The sequence below is a fragment of the Pseudopodoces humilis genome, chromosome 1 (assembly GCF_049639895.1).
Source record: "Pseudopodoces humilis isolate 2021_Gansu_Grassland_sample_001 chromosome 1, ASM4963989v1, whole genome shotgun sequence".
Classification (NCBI taxonomy): Eukaryota; Metazoa; Chordata; class Aves; order Passeriformes; family Paridae; genus Pseudopodoces; species Pseudopodoces humilis.
In genome coordinates this window covers 121863159-121885262 of record NC_142200.1, presented here as the reverse complement: position 1 = coordinate 121885262, position 22104 = coordinate 121863159, and the positions used below count along the sequence as shown (strand labels likewise).

The 22104-nt window shown below is 37.3% G+C and overlaps 1 protein-coding gene across 12 annotated transcripts in view; it reads left to right on the top strand.

Annotated features, from left to right (window-relative positions):
* Positions 1-22104, top strand: part of HDAC9 (histone deacetylase 9) — a 457947-nt gene that overhangs the window by 416320 nt on the left and 19523 nt on the right. For all 12 annotated transcript variants that reach the window (XM_088065227.1, XM_088064938.1, XM_088065152.1 and 9 more), the window contains 2 exons: positions 11790-11923; positions 20882-20966. In XM_088065227.1, the coding sequence (XP_087921353.1) occupies positions 11790-11923; positions 20882-20966 (219 nt within the window). The remainder of the gene's footprint in view (positions 1-11789; positions 11924-20881; positions 20967-22104) is intronic.

Sequence of the window (22104 nt, the reverse complement as noted above, 5' to 3'; positions counted from 1 at the left end):
TCATTTGATGACTGACAAGGGAATACTCTTGGACTGGCAAAGTGTCACTACCTTTCCCTATAATATTCTCTGCTGTCCAATGAACTGTTAAAATCTGTCATTTCTCTTCTCCCCATTTCATTCCTAATTAAGATAGCATCAGCACATAAAATCAAATAAATGAAAAATTAAAATCTGGAACCACTGGAAGTAGCATCAGTAGAGACTCTTTCCAGAATAAGTTTTCCAGTTTGGCACAAACATTTATCCATATGTAGGATGAATGAGTTGTTCACTTCAGTCTTGCCTGAAATTGTTTACACACTCTTTCTTTGCAACAGTAAATCTAGAAATTGCCTAGAAAAACTGTGCACAAAGGAACATTATTTGGGTTGTAAGGTCAATTGCTCTGAAGTTAGTCTAAGAAAGATTTATGATTGCTTGCACAATGAACCCCTTTTGCATATGCTCTAAGATAGAGATGTTAATTAAATGAACATCTACTATTCTGGACCTTTGCTTTTCTCTGCATTGAGAGGGCCAAGTTCAGTTTTTAACTATAAGCCAGCAGTAAATGCTAACTTTGTAATTTCTGCCTAAAGCTAAAAACTATAGGAAGTAAATGTTCCTCTACCCCTCCTTTGTATATCAGGTTTTTTTCTGTTATCCACTTTCCAACAATTAAAAGCAACCTTAAAATTCAACAGGTTCTGTGGCTGATAAAAAAAAAAAAAAAAAAAAAAAAAAAAAGACAGTGATACCCTAAATTTCTTGTTTCTTAAATCTTAATTTCACAGTAAATGAAAAATTTTTTATTTTTCTGTCTTTCAGTGTGTAACATCATCTATCATGTGACTTATGCATTGCATCTGCCCATGAAAAGACACAGCTAGAAGTTTTAGCCAAACTCAGATGTAAATATTAACTTGCTTGCATTGTATAGTAGTCCCACAGAACAGGTAATAGTCATGTCAAAGCAAATTTCTCTCAAGCATTTCCAGACATAGTGAGAGTACAGGAAGATCCAGTACAGAATGTGCAAGAAGTAAAAAACTGTAGCCTGAAGGGGTCATAAGGATTATTCCTGCCTGTTTCTTGGGTATCTGAAACAGGATAGGAAGAAAAAAAAATTGGTTTTTTACAACCTTCTCTGCCTGCAACCACACACCTGCTCAATCACACCTGTACCAGCCCTGCTGGCTGCATGTGTTGGATTTCACACCTTTTGAATAGGCAACATCCAGATCTTGCTCTTATTTGCATAGATTTTAGCACTAAAGGAATATTTTTTTTTATTAATAGCTATCACTGCCAAAAATCACCTTAAGTTTGGAAATTACATTTTTGTTTACCTACATGCAAGAACTTGTGTTCACACACGTTTCCTGAGATGTGAGCATTCAGTCCTTGCAAGTGTTATAATAAATGCAAAGTTTTACTGCTTGAGTTCACATTGGGTAGAAAGAAAAAAAAAAATATTTGTTGTTATCCTTGTTAAAAAGACTTCCAGGCCATCTTTGAGCTATTCCAGGTTGAACTAGGTCTATGCCAAGGCTCATCAGCTTGAGATGGAGTTATACATCTCCTGGGAAAGAGATAGAAGCCACCTTTTCCTTTGCTACAAAGGATTTGTATTTATGGAAAGGTAGTTTGAGTTTATTTGTGATGACCCATTAGAAAGATATATAAGTAGCTAAAAGGTTAGAAGAAGCAACTACTATTGGTTCCTCATGTCCAGATGAGTTCAGGAAACTTTTGCATTCACTTGAAATTTCTCTTCTGGTTGATAAAACATGACTCTCCAAATATGCATTTGAGCTTTAATGTGTATTTCATTCCAATTTCTAAATTTATTTTGCTATGCTTAAGAGAAGAAAATTGTCTCCTTTTAATAAGCCAAGTTTTGCTCACAGTTCCAGAAATATAAATCCATTGCATCCATTGGATTACTTCAAATTTTGTCTCTGTGACATGGTATGTACGGTAGTATGTCTGAATAAATGGCAAGTGATGTGATTGCTCCTAGGGAGACCAGCGTGTTGTCAAGTACCTGCTTATTTAAATGTTTTCATTGCTTTGAGTGTTATCACAAACACTTTAGCTCACACATACAAACCCAGCACTGTGCCAGCTGCCTGTGTTTAGACCTCTTTTTTTTTTTACCAAATTATGCTGAGGAATCCAGAGTTTACTGCAGCCAAAAGCTGAGTGATTTCCATTTTAATATTACTGTGCCACTGTCTCACCTTTCTTTGCAAATAAAGGATACAAAAATATATCCCTGGGGGAAAATTCAGAAATGTTCTGCATCCCCTTGTAGAAGTAAGGTCATAAACTTACTCTGCTCTCTTTACTTTCTGACCTTTTCTGGTGGTTGTAAGAAAATCTGTTTCCTTGGCAGTGTTTAGTTTCTTACATTAATTTTTTCTTGCTCATCCTGTGCCTTTATTGCCTATTAGTCACAAGTATATTTATTTGTCCTCTTATTTAATAAGTCTCTTATTAACAAACAAGCCCTTTTATCCTTTTCCCAATTATCTTATGTCCCTTTTTGTCTTTCATCTTTATTTCTCATGAGTAATTAATATTACTAATTAATTAATTCCCCCCAACATAAATTTTAGCACTAAAATCTAGGTAAAAACTGTGAGAAGATGCTAAAAACTTTGGTCCATGGCAATTTATTTTATGGAATTAAATCAGCACTCTGGCCAAAACTGAGAATGACTAAAAAGTTTATCCTCTGCTGGAGTGACCACTTCATGCCCTAATGAGTGGAACTGTTCTGAATTGGAGATTTTCCTCTGTTTATCTGTATTTATTTGTAGTGAGACAGTTGAATGCCTTTCATGTCTAGGATTTCTAAGTGGCTTTGTTGTAAAGGTTAGATAATTTTTGCCCAAACTCTCAGCTCCTGTGGCTCTTCAGCTTTCATCAGAGCAAAGAGTAAATACAATCCTGATGTTGCAATTTGATATACCTTGTTTGCTAGAGATTCTAGAGCCACTAGAGACCTTTGAGCCACTGCAGCGGGTTATTTTACTTCTAGCTGTTAAAACTCTGGAGGGAGAAACAGTAGCTGTTCTGGTAGTAGATTTTCAGTGTCTCCAGCTAAAAAAGATGATGTACTGTTTTCCCTTGAAGAAGAAGTAGCTGTTGCTGCTCAAGAAACAGTGTCTCAATGTGGAATGAATGGTTTTTGCCCTGTTGTGAACTTCCCATTTTTAAGGAGAATGACTAAGATGACTGCTGCAGCTGCAACAACATCTGGAGTCCTCAAATTACCTTGACACTGGTTAGTTGGATTTAGGTCTCAGTGTAGCACAAGAAATACCATTGTTTGTCTTGATGTTTCTATTGTTCAATGAAGATTACCATTTATTTTAGGTTTTCCAGCTTCCCTTAATACTGCTGCCATGCTATGGTAACAGTAAAGGTAGTGGTAATTTGCTTATATATGGATCCTGAAGATCAGGAATGATCTGCTTCTCACTCTGAGAAAATCCAGAAAGCAGTACTCCTTGACTGCTCAGCCACCTGAAGGCATCTTTCACCCATGTCACCTTACTGTCATTGTTTTAACTTTCTCTAGAAAAGGTAGAAACTTTCTCTAGAAAAGGTAGAGTGAGTAAAGAACTGAGTAAACCATTCAGTTCTTCACTGAGTAAAGGCCACTGAGTGAAGAACTCCATAAGGCTTCTGAACCACTAATTCTCAAGCAGTAATTGGTGGGTCACCACTTGGCTGCAGAGTCTCACAGAAAGTTTCAGGTAACTGTATGTTGGAAGACTGGAAAGACAGGGATGAGATATTCAAAAATCTAAGAAAATATTTTATTCCCATATGTATTTCTTGGGGGATTTGAGGGGTAGGAAGGAAGAGGGGTAGTGTGGTAGTGTGGTTTTCAGTGGAAACAAAGAGATCTGAAAATGAAAATGTCTTCTACATATTTCCACCTGTTGTACATGAGAACAGTGACATCAGTCCTGCTTCACCTGAAGCCCGTGCAGCTCTGCCACCTTTTCTTGTGCTCCCGGGTGAAGGCTCCTGCAAACTCTGCTGTATAATAACATGACTGACAAGGTTCTGACATAACTTCTCTATTCATGGAGAAGGCTGGATAGTCACCTATGTCATTCAAATGGTAGCTGCAGTTGCTTTTAAAATTCCACCATTTCAAGGCATCTGTGTGTCCTTTTAATAGTATGAAAAGGTACATAAGGGCTGTTGTCCGGGTTGAAATCACATCCTTAATTCTTTCATGTTTTTGTAATCGAACAACATAATAGAAAGTTGCTCAATATATTTTACTTCAAAATTGCAATTAAACAGAAGACTGTAAGGAGTCAGACCCCATACCTAGTTTCAATACCATTTCCTCTAGTGAGTTTTACACATTACCTTTTCAATAAGTGGTGACAGGCAGTGCATTTCTGGGTGATTATAACATGTGTCAGGTGGGGTTAACAGGCACAGGGCCAGAGGGAAAGTGAATAACTATATGAGATGTACAGTAATCCCTTAGAAACGCTGTGCCTTATTCCCTTCAGATTTTATAAAATGATGTTTATTAAACAATGTGATCCAAATCCTGAGGGGCACTAGATCTCTGATACTTATACTGAGTTCACCAGGAAACTTGTTGCCAAATTGCTCAGGAAATAGAGTGTTTACTTCAAGTCTATCCACCTACAAGCACCTCTCCCTGATATGCTTATTGAATGTATGTTGCTAGCCTTGGAATGATGAATGGTCCACATCTGGAGGCTAGGTCTTCAGATAATGGTATATGCTGATTAACACTGGCTGAGGAACAAGCTCTTAATTTAATCTGATATGTTGATGTGGTGGGGTCAGTAAATGACTGAAAATAAAGTGAGAGCCTTAATTGTATGCTCTGAGAAACTGTATAAGTTGGAAAGATCCTTTAGTCCATTTTGATTTTCTTGGCAGAATATATTAGACCATCTTCAGAAAATGGCAGTCAGTTCTTAGCTTCTGAGTGATGGGGTTTAAATCAGATCCTTTGTGTTAGCCTCCTGGGTCAATTCAGCATTAACTGACTTGGCTTTTCATCAGTTAGAAAAAGAAATAAGGCTAGATCTTCCCATCGGATTGTTTTCAGTTATAACTCAGTGCCCACATTTCAGCTATTCATGTATAACAGCAGAAACTTTGCCCCACATATTTTAAAAATGTGTCAAGTTGATTTTATAGGCAGTAGCATTATAATAAACTTCTCCAAACTTAATCAAGCTTACTGATTTATTTGGATAGTCAATAGTAGTATCTGATTTTCATTCCAGTGTGGATTAGAAACAAATTCCTCATACTTTAAATTATTTTTTTATCAGATGTCTTGTTTTTTAGCCAACCCCTTACTGAGTCTAGACTCAGATTTGGAGATATAATCATCTCTAACTTGTAACATCAGATGCATATATTGTATATCAGTTTAATCAGGCAACTTGATCAGATTTGGAAGAAGTTGTTATGATAACAACAATATCACATGCTCTATCAGCTTGGCAGATCCCACAGTATGTGGGACAGATTTCCATGGATAATTATTAGTCTGATTAGTCTATCTCTACAGAATTGCTTTAGAGGTTTTCAGTCTCTAGGAAAAAAAGAAAAAAGAAAAAGCTCTCCAAACCTCACAGATGAAGCAACAGCCTTTTTCAGAGAGATCTGAATCCAAGACTCTGAAATACTACCTTCCTATATGAAGTCCCACAGCTTCTCTCTTCTGGTTTCTGCTTTCTGATGCAGAACAACTACTTGTTCTTGAAAAAACAGGGAAGATCTCTGTTGGACGGATCATCTTGCATCCTGTTTGGCTTCACTTAGTAGAGGATTTTCTAAATAGGAAGCAAAATAAAAAAAGAGAGGAAGGATAGCAGGACAGTGAAGAAATTATTATGTGGGCCAGCTGTAAGAAGGGGCAGACATTAAGGAAATGTAAGGAAATGGAGAAGAAAGGAAGGCACAGAGCAAAGAGCTAGTAAGAACAGGGCTAAAAATGTCCCGCCTGATTTGGGAATATACAAAGGTTCCTGCTTTGACTTTGGCAGCTGAAATCTGTGGTTGAATATTTTTCCTCTGAATTCACATAATGGCACTTTAACAGTTCTAAAAGCTTCATAATTGTTTTGTACATTACCATGACCTTTCCTGGAAGGTGCAGAATCCCTAAAACTTGATAATGCAAGTTACAAAAGAAATGTTGTCCTTTTATTTTTTACCATTAATTAATTGGAAGAAAAGTTTGGGGGAGTGTTCTTCCTCCAAATGTTTTCTATGAGGAACATTTTGTTTGGTGGTCAGTGTTGCCTTGTGTGGTGAAGGGGTAAAAGTTCCTCTCTCCTGAAGGACTAAGCAAATGCGATGGACTGTATGACACACTTGGATACATCCATATCTCAAGTGAGTTGAAAACACCATCTTAATGAGCATCACAAGGTTGATTCTTCCTATAGCAAGGCAAGTTTGCAATATTTGACTTTCAAAGAGGTATCCTAGATATCTGTAAATATACATTAAGAGAGATTTAATAAGTTATGTTCAGTTTAACAGCTAAAGAGCAGCTAATTATGAAAAACATATTACTGTAGACCTAACAGGCATGCAATAAAAACATCTATTCCATAAATTGTTATTCCGTAAGAATGTGTTCCTGAGACTATTGGTATTTATTTAACATACAATTACTGTCTAATTTAATATAAATTAAATGCCTGCTTGAGACATGTAATTTGAAGTGTTACTGAGCCTCCTTCTCCCACATTAAAAGCAAGAAATCAGCAGCTAATGCCTGGAGGCCAAATGTACAATTTAAATTCAGGTACCTCAACACTAACATTTGTAATTTCAGCCATTTGGAAAATGTTTTTCATAAGAATGTATTTGGCGTTAAAAACTCCTTTTCCCCCTCACTCAAGGCCACATCCTGCCAACTGAGTCAAGTCTCTGACTTCATCCAGATGAAGTTTTGATTGAATAAAAGGTTGTGAATTAAGAGCTGAGAATAAAATATGTTCTCTTATCATAGAACACAAGCTTTGTAAAATGTCCCAGCCCCTGCTAGTGCTGGAAGGGTAAATCATCATTTGACTCCTGTATGGACATATTTATTTAGGACACGTAGCCTGGTGACTCAGGAAGTTATGTAAAAACTGACCCAGTTAATTTTAGATGCTATTGTTGGAAGAATATCAATGAAAATTAATCAAATAGTCACGAAGGAGCCACAGGGAAGGAGCACGGAACACTGGTGGGTAGAATTTTGGCAGCGATCATCGCAACAGTTTTAATGAGAGGAAAACACATTGTCAAGTAAATTAGAGAGTAATGACATGATTAAATGGTAAATAATAGTTAAATACATGCTTGGAGGTCCAGGACAGAGACTGTGGAGGTTTTGTGTTTTGCATGTATTCCTCTCCAGGCTGCTCTGAGTATCCAGAGGAGCTCACCAGAGCTCTGCCTGTAATTTAGGGTTGGGTTTTAGCTTTTAAGACACTGGAGCCAAAAGAGCTGTTGGGGCCCTGCTGCTGAGGCTGAAAAAGCTGATGCTTTCTCCGTAACTCTAAAGCTTCTCCAACCTTTCGGTTGTTGACGTGTCCTTATTCTTTCACCAGCCGTCTCCAATGAGCAAGGGCCAGCACCACGGCTTTGTTCAGCTTGCCATCACCCAAAAAATGACTGTGCAGGAGACATCTGCTCTCCTTATGCACAGTGTGGGGGAGGGAAGGAGTCTCTCTTCTGCTGAGGCAGGTTTAGTCCCCACTAACTGGGTGTTTGCACATTTGCTGGCAAGCAAATTGAGTTGCATATATGACTGTTTATGCAAACAAGGAGTGCTGTGGTGCTGGCTGAGAGTTCACCCCATCCATATGGTTCTTTTCCCTGTCTGCTGAGGAAAGGATTCAAAAAGAATAACGTTCACAAGTTGTCTTCATTCTCAAGGGCTTCTTTTGCAAAATGAGAGGTTGTCCATATGAACTCTGACTGGTTAGCTTTACTTCAACCATGTGTAACACAGCACGCAGTTGTGTAGTGAGCCTGTCAGAGGGGAACTGAGCTGGATAAGAGGTCTCTTACCTGCCTTCTTTTGCCGCTGTCCATTTCAGATTATCAGACTGAGGATACCTCAAAAACAACAAAAGAAAACTGAAATAGCTCTGAATTCTCTTTTTATTGGATTTTTATACATTTTTTGGGTTTTCAGTAAGTCCAGGTAGAGTGCAGTTACTCCACTGACTTTAGTCAAATGAGGCTTCAGAAACCTCACCCGTGTCATTCCTTGCTGCTTAGCAGAACTAAAAAGAGTGTGGGTGAGCTTATCTGTTACAAATAGGAAAAAAAACCCCAAGATCCTTACAGGGGCATCAGTGCATCAGTCCACTAAATGATTAATTACTTCCTTAGATGGTAATTCAAGCGATCAGCACACTGAATAACAGACTGACAGCTTGCTCATTAGTTTAATAGAATAATAATTTTCTCTTTCCATCTTCCTACACTAGAATAATTTCTTACAAAAATCTGAGTATTGTACCTACTCCAATAATTGTACTGCAGGAGGGGAAAAGGTATAATTAAAAATTACACATTATGTTTTTGTCTTGAAATTTTGTATTTTTACTTCAAAGGCTGGCAAATTAGAGCTCATATACAGCTTATCTCTCTAATGCATAGCATGGTTTTTAATGGTTACAGCCTTAATCTAGTCTTCTCTGCTTTGATGCACATTGTGCACTCCTGGGTTTTTTTTGTGAAGAGAATATAAAACACTTGGGGAGTAGGAATTTCAGAATTACTTAGTAGTGTTTTGTTTCTTGTGTAAATCAAAGGTTAATCATAATATTTAATAGGATGATAGCAAATGAATATTAAATGCTTTTGCAAGTTCTGCCCAGTTTACCCAAATGTTGGATCTGTTGATGAAGGAAGTACTTACAATATTTAAATTACAGAAATTATGAAAATAATAGTTGGCACAAAACCGTTCTTACAATTTTATGGCATGCTGCATGAGCTTAATTTGAAAAAAAAATGCTGCATGCAAAATCACTGAGCACATTTACAAGATTTCAGCAGGTACAGTAGAAGGGCCAAGAACTGCATCTGATTTCTAGATATTCATGTGAGTTGGAAAGGCCGAGGATTCAGATTCTTCTCTGACTCCTTTCTCACCTGAAGTTGGCCAGTGCTTGATCTTCTTATATCAGGGGAGATGACGGATTCTTTTAATGGTGCTTGTTACTATTTTCTTCTTGTTTTCATTAATTATTTGGCATGAGCTACAGCCCATCTTAAAACTATTACTTGAATGGGATTCCTTTCTTTCCATTTTCTTACTTCTGCACTCCAGGGGATTTCCTTGAGGAAGCTAACATCTTTCCTAGGTTGCTGCAGTGACACGGGATCCAAGTTTCTTTGTTAAGAATTTCCATAACTCATTCAGTCACTGGCGATGTTGGTGCTGTTGACTAAAGTTAGTTGTTCACTTTCTAGCAAATCACCTTTACTTTCTCAGAGTAGTTATACTGAAGAAAAGCCCCATCATGTTAATCTGGGTTGGAAACAGTTTGTCCTGTTACCATGATCTCTGGAAAGAACAGAGCTTTCTGTGTAGCTCATTGTATTCTGATTCAGTCAGGGGTGATTATTATAGCATCGATACAAGGAAAATTATCAGGAAACCAAGCAGACAAACTAACATTGTAGCAATGACTATGGGTTATATTATGTATGGTTGCCTAAATGAAGAAATGGCATAGTAAGACATTTATTGCCCTACAAACCTCAGAAAGTTATGATGTGGAGATAGCAATATTTGCAGTCAAACAGAATTCTCCAATGTGCAGGGTAAATGTGGTAGAGCTTCCCATTCACAGAATCTGTATAACACAAAGGGTAATATCAATTTAAAAGTGCTATTGGATTCCTCACACACTGAAAGGGTGAATTATAGATATGGGAATCCTGCACCTGTTGATTCTTCTTAATTTCCTGTAAATGAAACAGCAATGTCTTTGGCTCAATTTACACTGTTGGCATTCTCTTCTTATGGACCCAAAGAGCTCATATGTAACATGCAGACAGAAATTATTTCTGTAGGTAAAAGACAGCAGAAATTGGCTAAAGATCAAAGGTTACCCTCATTCCATTGCTTTCTTCACTTTTATTATCCTGTCTAAATTTGGTCTTTTGTAGAGAGGAGAGGGAGAGGGGGTTGTTGGGGTTTTTTTGGTTGGATTTTTTTTTCATGAGGGAAGGTTAAGTTTAAGGGGAGTTTACAGTTTAATTTTTATTTATCCCTTTATGTAATATAAACCATAGTGTAGTTACTTTGTTAGAATCAAAACTTCAGTACTTTCAAGATACAGAAGATTAGGAAGTGGCTCAAGGAAACAGTATTTCACTTCAAGTGTTTCTATGACAATCTATATGTTAAGTGGCAAGTAGAGGAGCTTTTATTTTGGGGTTTTTATGTCTGTACAGCTAATCCAGATTTGATTTAATTAAAGTTCCTATTTCAGTAACAGTTGGACATGTGCTTAACAAAGAAGTTCATTTGAGATCCTAAAACGAAGACAGAACTAAACATGAGTTTAGAAAATTTCCCTTGGAAAATATACATGCAATTTCCAGAGATTTAATTTTTGGTGGTCTTCTTCAGTGGAAAATAATAAAAAGAGTCTGATTTTCCTGTCTTTTTAGAACTCCAGGGTTTAGCAGGTACCTTCTAATGGTTTATTGAAAGAAAGGAAATGCACTGGAATGAGTAGTGATGACCATCAATGGAGCAACTAGTACAGATCAAGTGGAAAAGTTGTGATGTTTATTTAACATCAATAGTTTCAAATCTTTATTTATCATTTCTCACTTGAAAGAGATTAAACAAAAACAATAGCTGTCCTAGGAAACTACCACAAAAATTCTTCCAAAAATCTTCACTCCAAATTGACGTATTTCATGCAATTTTTCTTGTCATTAAAAATGTAATAAATTAACTTTACTTGAATCCCAGATGAAAACTTTGTGGTAATGTCTGTGTAGTTATAGATCACCACAGAAAATGAAGTACCATCATTTTTGGCTATGGTGCAGTAGAATACTGTTGGTCAGGAGTGAGTGATACTGGTAGAGATAGTTACGAAGTTCTAGACAGTTTCAGCTTATACCAAAACATTGAATTAAAGTCGTTAGTGCTGCTTCTAAAAACACTTCAAGATGGGGCTAAGAGGTAACATATGTTTCCACTATCTCTCCGTCCATGATTTTATATTATTCTTAAACCTCAAATATAAAGGAAGAAGTAATTTTTAAATAAAAAAACCCTTCATCACCCCATTTGGAAAGCACAATTATTTTTAATTCTAGCACCATAGTTTAACTACAGATATTATTTGTCGTATCAACGCCATAAGTGACCAGGGTTATGTCATATCTCTCTAAATAACATGGCTATATGTCACATTGATATGCAAATAGAAGAGAATCCAGGGTGATAATGGTTAACAAAGGTAAGAAAAGAGACATCCTCATGTTTCAACTAATCTCCAGCAATGAGGGATCAGCATGAGGGACATTATCTCACATGTGCCTCATAAAAAATTCCATATACTAACTCCAAATCATCTCGTGTGGGCCATGGTCAGACACAGGATACCGGACTAAGTATATCCTATGCTCCCTGTACAGTATTCCGGAGCTTTCTACATTCTCATGCAGCAGATGTGAAACATGCCTGCAGTGCCTGTTCTTCTTTAATTATTTGCACTCCTGTATTTGAATGCCAGGTTTTGGTCACCTAACCAAGCAGCTGCTGAAGCTGGCGGATGGCCGTGTGGTGCTGGCACTGGAGGGAGGACATGACCTTACTGCCATCTGTGACGCCTCTGAAGCCTGTATAAATGCCCTTCTAGGAAATGAGGTAAAACATATAGCAGGTAGAGAGAATGAGCCAAGTTTGCTGAAGCTGCTGTCTTTGGTATTCTTTTAATAACTACGGTGTCAGTCCTTTTTTCATTTGGTATAAAAATCATGGAATTTGAATATGTATTTGAAATGAACAGACTTGGTTTGCATAAATACCTCTAAATTAGATGATTATAAAAATTCTTTAGTGCATGCCTAATTTATTCCCAGTTCTGAGTAATATTTAAAACTTCCAAATTGCTTTTAGTGATGTGCTGAATATCAGACTTGGCATCACTGGCAGTCATTGGTGCGCATATCATGTACTAGGACTGGACCTTTTAGCCATCTATCATGGAAAAAGAATGTCTTTTTCAAGGTAACTGGTAATCTCAGAGACTGGATATTGTAAAGGCACGTATTTTGCAGTATTTTGACACTTCACTTCTGAAATATTATTAATAAGAATGTGTACAAGATTAAAAAAAAATTATAAATGAAGATTCAGGTTGATCTGTATGCAGCTGAAATGGAGTTTTCAAGAGTTATAATACACTGTGTATGTTAACAACATTTGAGAGGAGACTATGAGACTAAGTAAATATGAGTATGTGCTATTTATGTATACAACTGCAATATAAAGATGCCTATTAGTGAAAATTTTTCTGCTATCCATTAAAAAATATCTTTTCTCCTATAAACACAGTGAGAAGGAAAAAAAAATTGCTGAAGGTGCAGCCAAAATAATTTATGAAGGGACAAAAGCCTTTACCATAAATTGTGAATTTTGCAAGATCTTGTTATAAAAGTGGTGTGTACTACTTTGTTTCCCCCTCAGGGGAAGTCTTAATAGCTATATAATCTCTCCAATCAAATGTGTTAGTGCCAAATTGCAGGCTAGTCTGCCAGGTCCCTTCCACTTCAAGGCTTCCTACCTATGTGAATAAGGTGAAGTAACGTGTCTTCTGATGGATGTTGGGTAGGAGAATTTTCTAAGTGTTCTTTTAAACCTTTGCTTTTCATCTTTATGACACATCGACAATGCTTATTATTTCTTTACATTATACATACAATGAATAAAGTGTTAGCTTTTTCAAAAATAGTCTCAGAAATGTAAAACAGATACTGGAAAAAAAAAAGAGGTTTTCAATGGGTTTTATCTACTGTCACCTCTGATAAACTCCAGAAGGAAAGTTTTCCAGTGTGGTATACGCTACTAAAAAAGCTGCTCAGCTCAGTGTTAGTTCTTTCATTTAGGTACTGAAATATGGAATATATAACCCAGCTTGAGGCATTTGAGAATCTCAGTGAATGCAGCATTGCCTTCCTGATCAGCTGCCATTCCAGGGCACTCTCATTGATATTTCTGTTGTCATCTTCCCTGTGATAGCATTACAACACCAGTGGCTTTTCATAGCATTTCTAAACCCATTCCCTGAAGTTTGCACCCTTGTGGGTCTAATGTGAATGGTTCTATGCTGACAGTGTGATGTATCCTTCTCTGTGTTGGCACCTGGGTCCCTCTCTCCAGTTATGACCATTTGGTGGTGCTTCCCCATTTATGGAAACTGCCTTATTTTGTTTTACCACTGTATCAAACCAAACTACTATTTTTGCTATCACTGAATGAGGATGGGTACAAAAACCCCCATGCAGTCCTTTTTAATTTGCTTGTAAAAGAACATGGTCCTTAATAACTTGAAACATCTCAGGCAATAAGCATTCTTCTCATGTCCTTTTGCAAACAACACTGTCTTCTGGGACGTGCATCAAGTGGTTTGGTGCAGCAGAATTTCAAAGATGAAATATGCTATGGCTGTGAAGAAAAGTACTCCAGAGAGGATGTTGCTACCAAGAGTACCACAAGAAACCAACATTGGCTTAAAAGAATAAGTAAAGGTGTTGCCAAGGAGCTGACACTAACGAGAAAGTCTGATGCCTAGTTAGCAGTCAGAAACAGACTTATGGCAATATGCACCACATCACCCACAGCACATACATACACTGCTTGATTTCAGCATACTGTTCATGAACTTGCACAGCAAACTCCAAGCGTGTTCTGCCAAGGATGGAATTTTTTTTGTTTTTTCTTTAAACAACTAATTACTGTGATTTGAGGATGCATTCTTCTCTGAATGCAATTCTTTACAGGTGATTAATAGGATAATTATAACTTATTATCTGCCTTTCACTTTTACAAATAATGGTATATGCTGCACCCCTAGTTTAAAAACATTGGCAAGATTAACCTCAGTTCTAAACACTACACATGTATTTGAACTTAAATTAGAAAGGTTGGAAAAGGCTTTTGTGAGGTACCCTGCAGTTTGTCAGATGTATTTATTCATGTGCTGAGGATTAGAATTCATAAACATTTTGCAGAGCTTTTTGAAAACTTCTTCTTTTCTTTTGTTGTTTTTGGCCAGGACTTTTCAATACAGAAATTCACTGCTTCGTGTGTCCTATTACCAACAGAATAACATTTTTAAAAAAATTCTAAAACTAGCCACAACTTAAAACTTTCACCTTTCAGGAAGTGCTGGTCTGATATGTTACCTAAGAGGTAACGTTAAATTTGCAAGTGTAAAATGCCTCCTTTTCTTAGTTTCTCTCAGAGAATCAAAAAGGAAAACAGTTGACCTCCAAAACAGATATTTTAATTTACACATGACTTATAGTTTAGTGATTTGTTTAGTCAGATAACATCTTACTCTTCTCTTAGAAAAAAGTAAGTGAAGACACTAGGAAAATAATACTCTATCAAATTAATCTTTTTAAAATAATTTGAGCACAGAAGGACTGGTATAAGTAACAGAGAATTTTGCAGAGATCCCTACCGTTTCTGACAGCAACTGGAAAGAAGACAAGACAACGTATGGTATCTGAAATGGCTCTGTTTGGTTTGTGAATACCTTCTTAAATAATAAACAAACTAAAAAGGAAGCTATAGAATTAAGGATAAACTGTATAAAGATAATTTTTTAATTAGAAAGTTTACATGTAAAATTACTTTTAAAATATTTTGATATCTTAGGTTTTTCTCTCCATGCTTCTGTTTACAAGCAGAAAGTTTCCATGTCACTTTGAGAAAAATCCATTTGACCATTTGCAGACTTAATTAGAAGCACTGTAGGTTATCTCCTTGGAAGGAAATCTTCCTAAGAGGTGAGAAGAGATTAAGCAGCTGGGTTCCCTTGAAATCCAAAATGCAAACATGAAAAAACCTTCTGGAAGGTGAAAAGGCAAGATGACCATCAGTTGCCTTAAAATATCTCTGAATTTTCTCAACGTGATTTGAGAACTGGTCTGTTAAAAGAGCATCTGTCAAAACAAAGGAAAAGATGGATTCAGATAATTCCAAAAGATTAATTGCTTTTAAGTCTTTCTAAGATTATGATATCTGTTCTGAAAATTAAATTATTTCACTTATTGTGACAGTCTTCAAAAGATTCTACAGTTTTTCACACATTGATTATATGGATTTAAAACCTCATTTTTAAAGTGTATAAAGATATACATATTACTTCAGTTAAGAAAACCATTGAATATTAAGATTTGCATTTTATTCCAAGAAGTCTGTGAAAATTGGGTTAAATATTGAGATTTTCCCCCAAAGTCTTCATTGTGGAGTATGGATATTCCACCTTATATTGCCCATCCTAGCTTAGGTGCTATAAAAAGCTCCGCTATGACTTTTGGTCCCTGGTGGTGATGAGCAATGCTGCTCTAGATATGTAAGGGTACATGTTCTGCTTTCTTTCCTCCACATTATTTTTGAAGAGGAACTACGTGGATTTAAAAAATCCTTGGACATGGGCTTTCCTTGATTCAAGTATGCTAAATCCTACATTTTATTTCCAACATAGCTGCACTCATACAGGGGTTCTTCTGCAGCCAGAAAGATTAGGAAAGTATTCTTTCAAGCACAAACCTCTTTGAGTCAAAACCTAAGGATTTAGCTCTTCCTTCATCCCATCCCTTTTAAAGCAGCCAGGTGTTATATCTCCACAGGACACTGAAGTCACTCAGACATCATGGTCCTTCTGATCTGCCTACAGGTTTGGGCAGTGGCTCTTAGCTCCCCATGGCACAGCAGTTTTCTGTGGTCTGTAACAAGTGATAATGAGTCACAGATGGGGTCATGCTCTTCTTTGCACAGAGGAAGCAGGAGGAGTGCAGTCCGCAGTGTCTCTGCCCAGTGGGACCCTGCAGCGAAGGCGCAGAGAAGATGCACGTCTGCTCTCATTGACTGTGGCGGCCAAGGCTGAATTTGGCCCTAAGTGTAAAAACATTTTTAAGTGACTAAATTTAACATCTTCTAGTAAATACTCTTCTGGCTTGAATTTCAGTCTGAAGCAGAATATGACAAAACATTGTGATTGGTTGGCTCCCAAGCATGCTTGAAAACTTACACCGGACAATTTTCTTGCAGAGTGTGAAGTATGTGCTTCTTTCTCGCAATCTGTTGAGCTGGCATTTAGGAGGGGATGGTAATTTAAGTGGAAAGCTTGTACTCTGCAGCTTTCCTGCTGATGATGAAAAGTTGGCATTTTCTCCTTTGTGGAATTCAGTGTCAATCTGGGTCTGCTTGCCAGCTAGACAGTGAGCTCTGCCAAGAGGGCATTAAAAGGGTTTATTTACCAGAACAGGTAAGCATTTCTCTCTCCAAAATGGAAATATTCATGGAAGTGAATATGGCCTGAGATCAGTTTTAAATTGCATGGTAAACTTGCTCACAATCTCGCATCCTCGTTGTTAATCTGACTCTAATACTAGAAAATAATTAACACTGAGTCTAAACCACCTGTCAACTGCTGCTTGCAGAGTCTAGAAATAGAGATTTGGATGGGATAGGAAACTGGAGCAACGTGTATGCCAGAGGTCAGCATGGTGACATCAAAGTTCCCAAGGTGGGCAGTGCTACTCAGGAAGTGGCTTGGCCAAGGAAAAGAATATTCTGATTCAAAAATTACATAATTCCAAGGTATCGCTTGGTTTTCAGGGAGTGGCAGGTGCTAATGACCTTAATGGCCCTTTGTGTCTTTGAACTTATTCCCTGATGAAATCTGATTTGTTTATTTACTGCATTGTAACCCTTGATCACAAAAATACCTGCCCGAAATGCTCATATGTAAGCAAGCAAAGAGTGCAGAAACTCTGAGAAAATTTCTTATAAGAACACATAAGACTTCTGAGGTCTTTGAACTTACTCTTCTGTAATCATAGGCAACATTAAGAGCCACAAAGCTCAGTCTTTATGCTGATGGATTTTTTACATAGTGTAACCAAGAAAGGGGTGGTTGTAATTTTTCCCTCTGCAGCCCTGGCAACCTTGAGGAGCCTGCTTGCCTCCTCCCCTTCCTCTGCTTCTGGCAGACTCTCCATCCTCCTTACCTTCTGCTTACACTTGCCTCATTTGTCAGTAATCTCTAACTGCACTCTGCAACATTCTTCAGTGAAGCTGATCTTGGTACTTTAAAACACGACAGTGATAAAGACAACATGGATATTGCTAGAATTTTCAGCTCAATACGGACTGCTGTAGTTTCAGATTCTCTCCACGTTCCCAAGGATCAATTCAGATCCCTTTCTGGGCAAATGAAATTTCCATCATTAATTCCTTCTTCAAACATTTGTTGATATGCCTCTGGCAGATTTTGGCATACCAAGTGATTTTTTTTCCCATTTACATTGTTTTTCCTATTTTGAAAATGATTAGTGGACTCAGTTTCTACATTAATCTTCTACTTAGGACACAAAAGCCCAATTCAGCCATGTAAAAGCTTTGAAAATGTGACCCTTTATGTCTGGTCCAAACTGTCTCTCCAGTGGTTTGGTTATTTCTGCAGACTTGAACTGTTCTGAACAATTTCTTTCCTGATGGTGTATTTCCAGTGCTCCTTTCAGCTTCTTTTCTGTTAGCCTCCAGATTTAATAGACTTCATGATCTGAATGCCAGCAAGTGTAGGAGGGAAGGTGATGGTGCCATGTATGCCAGGTGTAATTTCTTTTGTTCAGAACTCAGTCTAACTGCTGATATTTTCCAGGGACACTTCTGTGTCTATACAGTTGTATGCAAACAGTGGATAACTGCCAGAAAAATCCTCCTTTTGAATGCAGACAGTCTCATTTCAAAGGATATAGAAATAGCTGCCATAACCCACTGGCTTTATTTCTGCAGTGATTTCTTAATGGAACCTCATTTTGGGCTATGCAGGATATATGATGTAGTGAACTCACTTGTGGAGCCTGATAAAATTTCCCTGATATGAAAGAGGGTCCAAGGTCTGTTGGGCTGTACTTAAGAATGAGGAGACAGAAAGGCTTAGGAACCTGCCTCAGCCAAGCTTGGGATGTAAAATAAATTTTTTAGGAAAAAAAGGAGTTAAGAAAATGATCAAACATGCCCATTATACTCTCATCACCTACAACTGTTAGTAGTGCTAACAGATGGAGTAACGATTGGGATAGGTGTTGGATGTTTTACCCTTTTTCTTCTTTTAAGGATTCATCAGCTTATGCTGATTTCTAAAAACATATCTGTCATTTCTAAATATTCACCTGATATGTCTACATATTCAAATACACCCTACTTGTTTTTTTTAAAAAAAATCTGTACTGATAAATAAAGAGGTGGTGTTGATATATTAGAGAAAATCAAATATTTTGTGTTTTGGCTCTTGCAAAAATGCAACTTTAAGGAGGGCAACAAAATATCCACCTTTTAATATAAAACCTCCTCTAACTGTCTCTACATCGGTCCTTGCCATCTTAATAATTAGTACAAAGGATCTGCATATAATTAGTACAAAAGGTCTACCTAAAGAATCTTATACTTAAAGGGCAAACCAAGACACAGCTCTCACGCATTGCAGTCTGGCAATTCCATACCTTTTACTGTTATTCCTACTGCTATGGCCTGGAGCTCCAGGCTCTGTTTCAGGGAAGTGAATTGGTCATCAAATCCTTAGGAATTAGGAACTGATGAAACAGAACCTTAAACTCTTACCCTTTGCTGCCCCTTATGCATTCCTGCACCCAGCATGACCAAACAGAACTTCAGGGTTTTCTATTCTTCCTGGCCAAATGATAGATTACTTCAAACAGAAAATGACTAGTGATAAAGCAAATGCTATTTATCTGCATAACTCAAGCTGTGGATTATTAAGGTTATTACATGGATCATTGTTCTAAAATCTTTAAAGCTTGATATGTTTGTTGGCATTTTTGTAAAAATGCAGTTTCCCCCCAGGCACCTGAAGGAGTTACCAAATAGATCCACCTATGAAGATGATAAAGTAGATGGGGTTCAAGGATTGCAAAGTGTCTGAAATATTATTTGCATTGTAACTGCTGTATTTGTGCTAATCCGCCATACCTACAGGATAGGAACAATCTTTGTTTGCACTTTGGCCTCTTTGCTAACCAAGTAGCACTGGGACCCAGTCAGGTCCAACCAGAACTTCTCTGCACAGTTGATCACTGAGCAGAATGGACTGATTTATGCTATTTGAAAACAAAACATACTGCTATTGTTTCTAGCCAGAAGAAAATCTTCCAGCTGCAATCCCATATGGGCTTCTAAGGAAATAATGACATGAACAGCCCTATTCATTTTAGTAACCAAGACTCCAAAGGACTGGTCATATTTGCAAAGTCTTTATCGCTGACAGACATTCACTGCTGATTGTAGTGGCAGGATCCCAGAAGTTTTGGGATTTGTAGCTGAGCTTGCTTAAAATAGCACCACTGAGGGAGTATCCACACTGCAGTTACTTCCCACTATGTATGCTTGGATCAAAGTTGATTTTATCTAGCTGGTGAGTAGCGATGCAGCAGTAGCAACCTGGAGGACAGTATATGATGGCTACTGAACTATTAACTTCACAAAGGAAGCTCCTTGGGTGGGCTTCCCAAGTTTAAAATAGATGCAGGCATACTTAAGAAAGGAGTTTTGTCTGCAGTACAGATGTCTCCTGTCAATGGTGGTTGAACTTCCTTAGCTTTAGACAGGAGAGATTGGTGTTGAGATAGCTCATTTTTGTCCACCTTGACACAGTTGCTACTCCTCGGGACGCAAGCCTGCATGCACACCCAGCTGTGGCAGTTTATGTGGGGAAGCAGAAAAACTTCATGATTCTTCACCTAGTTCAAGGAGAATATAGTTATTACAGTGCAAGGAGAAACATTTAGCCCAATCAATTTTTTACCCTTTTTTTCCTAGGAGAAAATGTGTGGAGGGTGGACAAAAAGGCACATGTGGGTGACATTCAAAATACAGTTTACTCTTTATATTTATCCACTGCAGAGCAAAAATAACTATGCAGTAACTGAAAACTTCTTTCTGCTAGTGCAGGCCTACTCAAAGAATACTCCATTAAGATTAGGAAATTGAAATGCAACTGATTCTGTAAAAAACTTACTTAGGGAAATTTACTGCTAATCTGCATAACCATTTTTTTACTTACTACTTTATTTGAAGTTAATGTTAAGCTAGTAAAAGCAGCTGTGTTTTATGGTTTTCCCCTATAAACCTCGAAATGTATTAAGATGGTTAGATGAAATAACATCAGAAAAATAAAGATAATAGAGTGCACACTTTGGTTCCAGTGCAGCTTCAGCAAGGTTTTGTTTGGAGTGCCCAGCTGCATATACAGACGCAGCGGAATTTGGTTTGTGAGGAACCTACAAAAATTACACAAATAACTAGCATTTTTTAATGAATAATACACAGACATGCACCTGCTTCAGAGACTCCATAGATTAGTCTTGCAGCCAATAGAAAAGCCCCTTGGAATTCAATTACATGGCTGGAAAACAGAAAACAAAATCATGACTATACATTTAGAACTGATACCAGCAACATATTAACCAGTTCTTGGGCTGAGCTTTTCCTGAGGATTAGATTGTTTTAGTTTGTTTTATGTCCCTGTGGCTTATTGACTATTTATATTATTCTATTCTGTTCTTTCAGCTGGAACCTCTCCCGGAAGATCTTGTGCACCAAATCCCCAATATGAATGCAATAGCTTCTTTAAAAAAGACCACTGAAATTCAAAGTATGTTTCTCAGTTTCAGTTGGTGGGATAATGGGCTTGGGGTTATTTTTTATTATTAATTAATGTCATAGACATTAATGTTTCAGAGAAAAGAGTGGGAAAATGTTTTATGTGTAAATTCACATGGTGTGTCTAATATATCTATATCTATCTATATGTATATGTATATGATTTTTTTTTCTTCAATATTTCTTTCTGTCTGCCAAGTATTTGGCCTTGAAAAAGTAACCCATTAAAATTATTTAAACATTTCTGATTCCTGAATATTCCTAAATTTTTTCATTCCAGAGCAGCTTGGATGAAATAGATGTTTGTCAGTGAGGGACAGGAACAGACAGGTCAATTAGAGCTCTAACAAACAGTTTGTTCAGATTCTGTTTCTGCAGCCCTTTACAAGGTACTCACTTTGAGATTCACAGGAGCTTGAGATAAAGCTAAAAAGCTCCTCATGGGCACTGATCCATGGAGCAGTGCTAAAAATTACATTATTTTACTGTTTCTGAGACAGAGGGGTACATTATTACTTCATTTGTGTTCTCTGACCCTTAAATACCCAGATGCTTTAGGGCATTTTCTCACTGAAGAACTTTGTGCCATCAATTGCTTTAATCCAACTGAGCACACATCCCTTAAATTCTCTAATCTTCTGGTCTCTGCCATTTTACTGAGCCAGTGGGAGCTTCCTGACTTCTACTGTTTGCTTTAGAATAACAAATGAATAACAAATGTTTTCCTTCATTTGAGATGAACCACAAATGGTTGGGATTCATCTACATAAAATAAATGCAGGTTTTAAAAGGGACACCATGCCCAGTTCACTGTTCATACAGTATTTCTCCATCTGCTTTTAGCTGCAAAGTGACAAAGAAAATTCATTGTAGATATATAACTCATCATGCATGTCCAGTAGACATATATATATGAGAAGCTCTAATTAAATAATCTGTATATGATATATTCCAATAAGTCCTTTGTGCTGAGTGGTACATTCTTGGATAGTTCATGAGATAAAATTCCCTGTTAATAATCTGTTAATGAACTGGAGGGAGTCAGCAGGTTTAGGAGATTCATGTACTGTGCAAGATAAAACAGATTTGCGAATGATAGTAAGGGCAGAATGCTACACAGACCACAGACA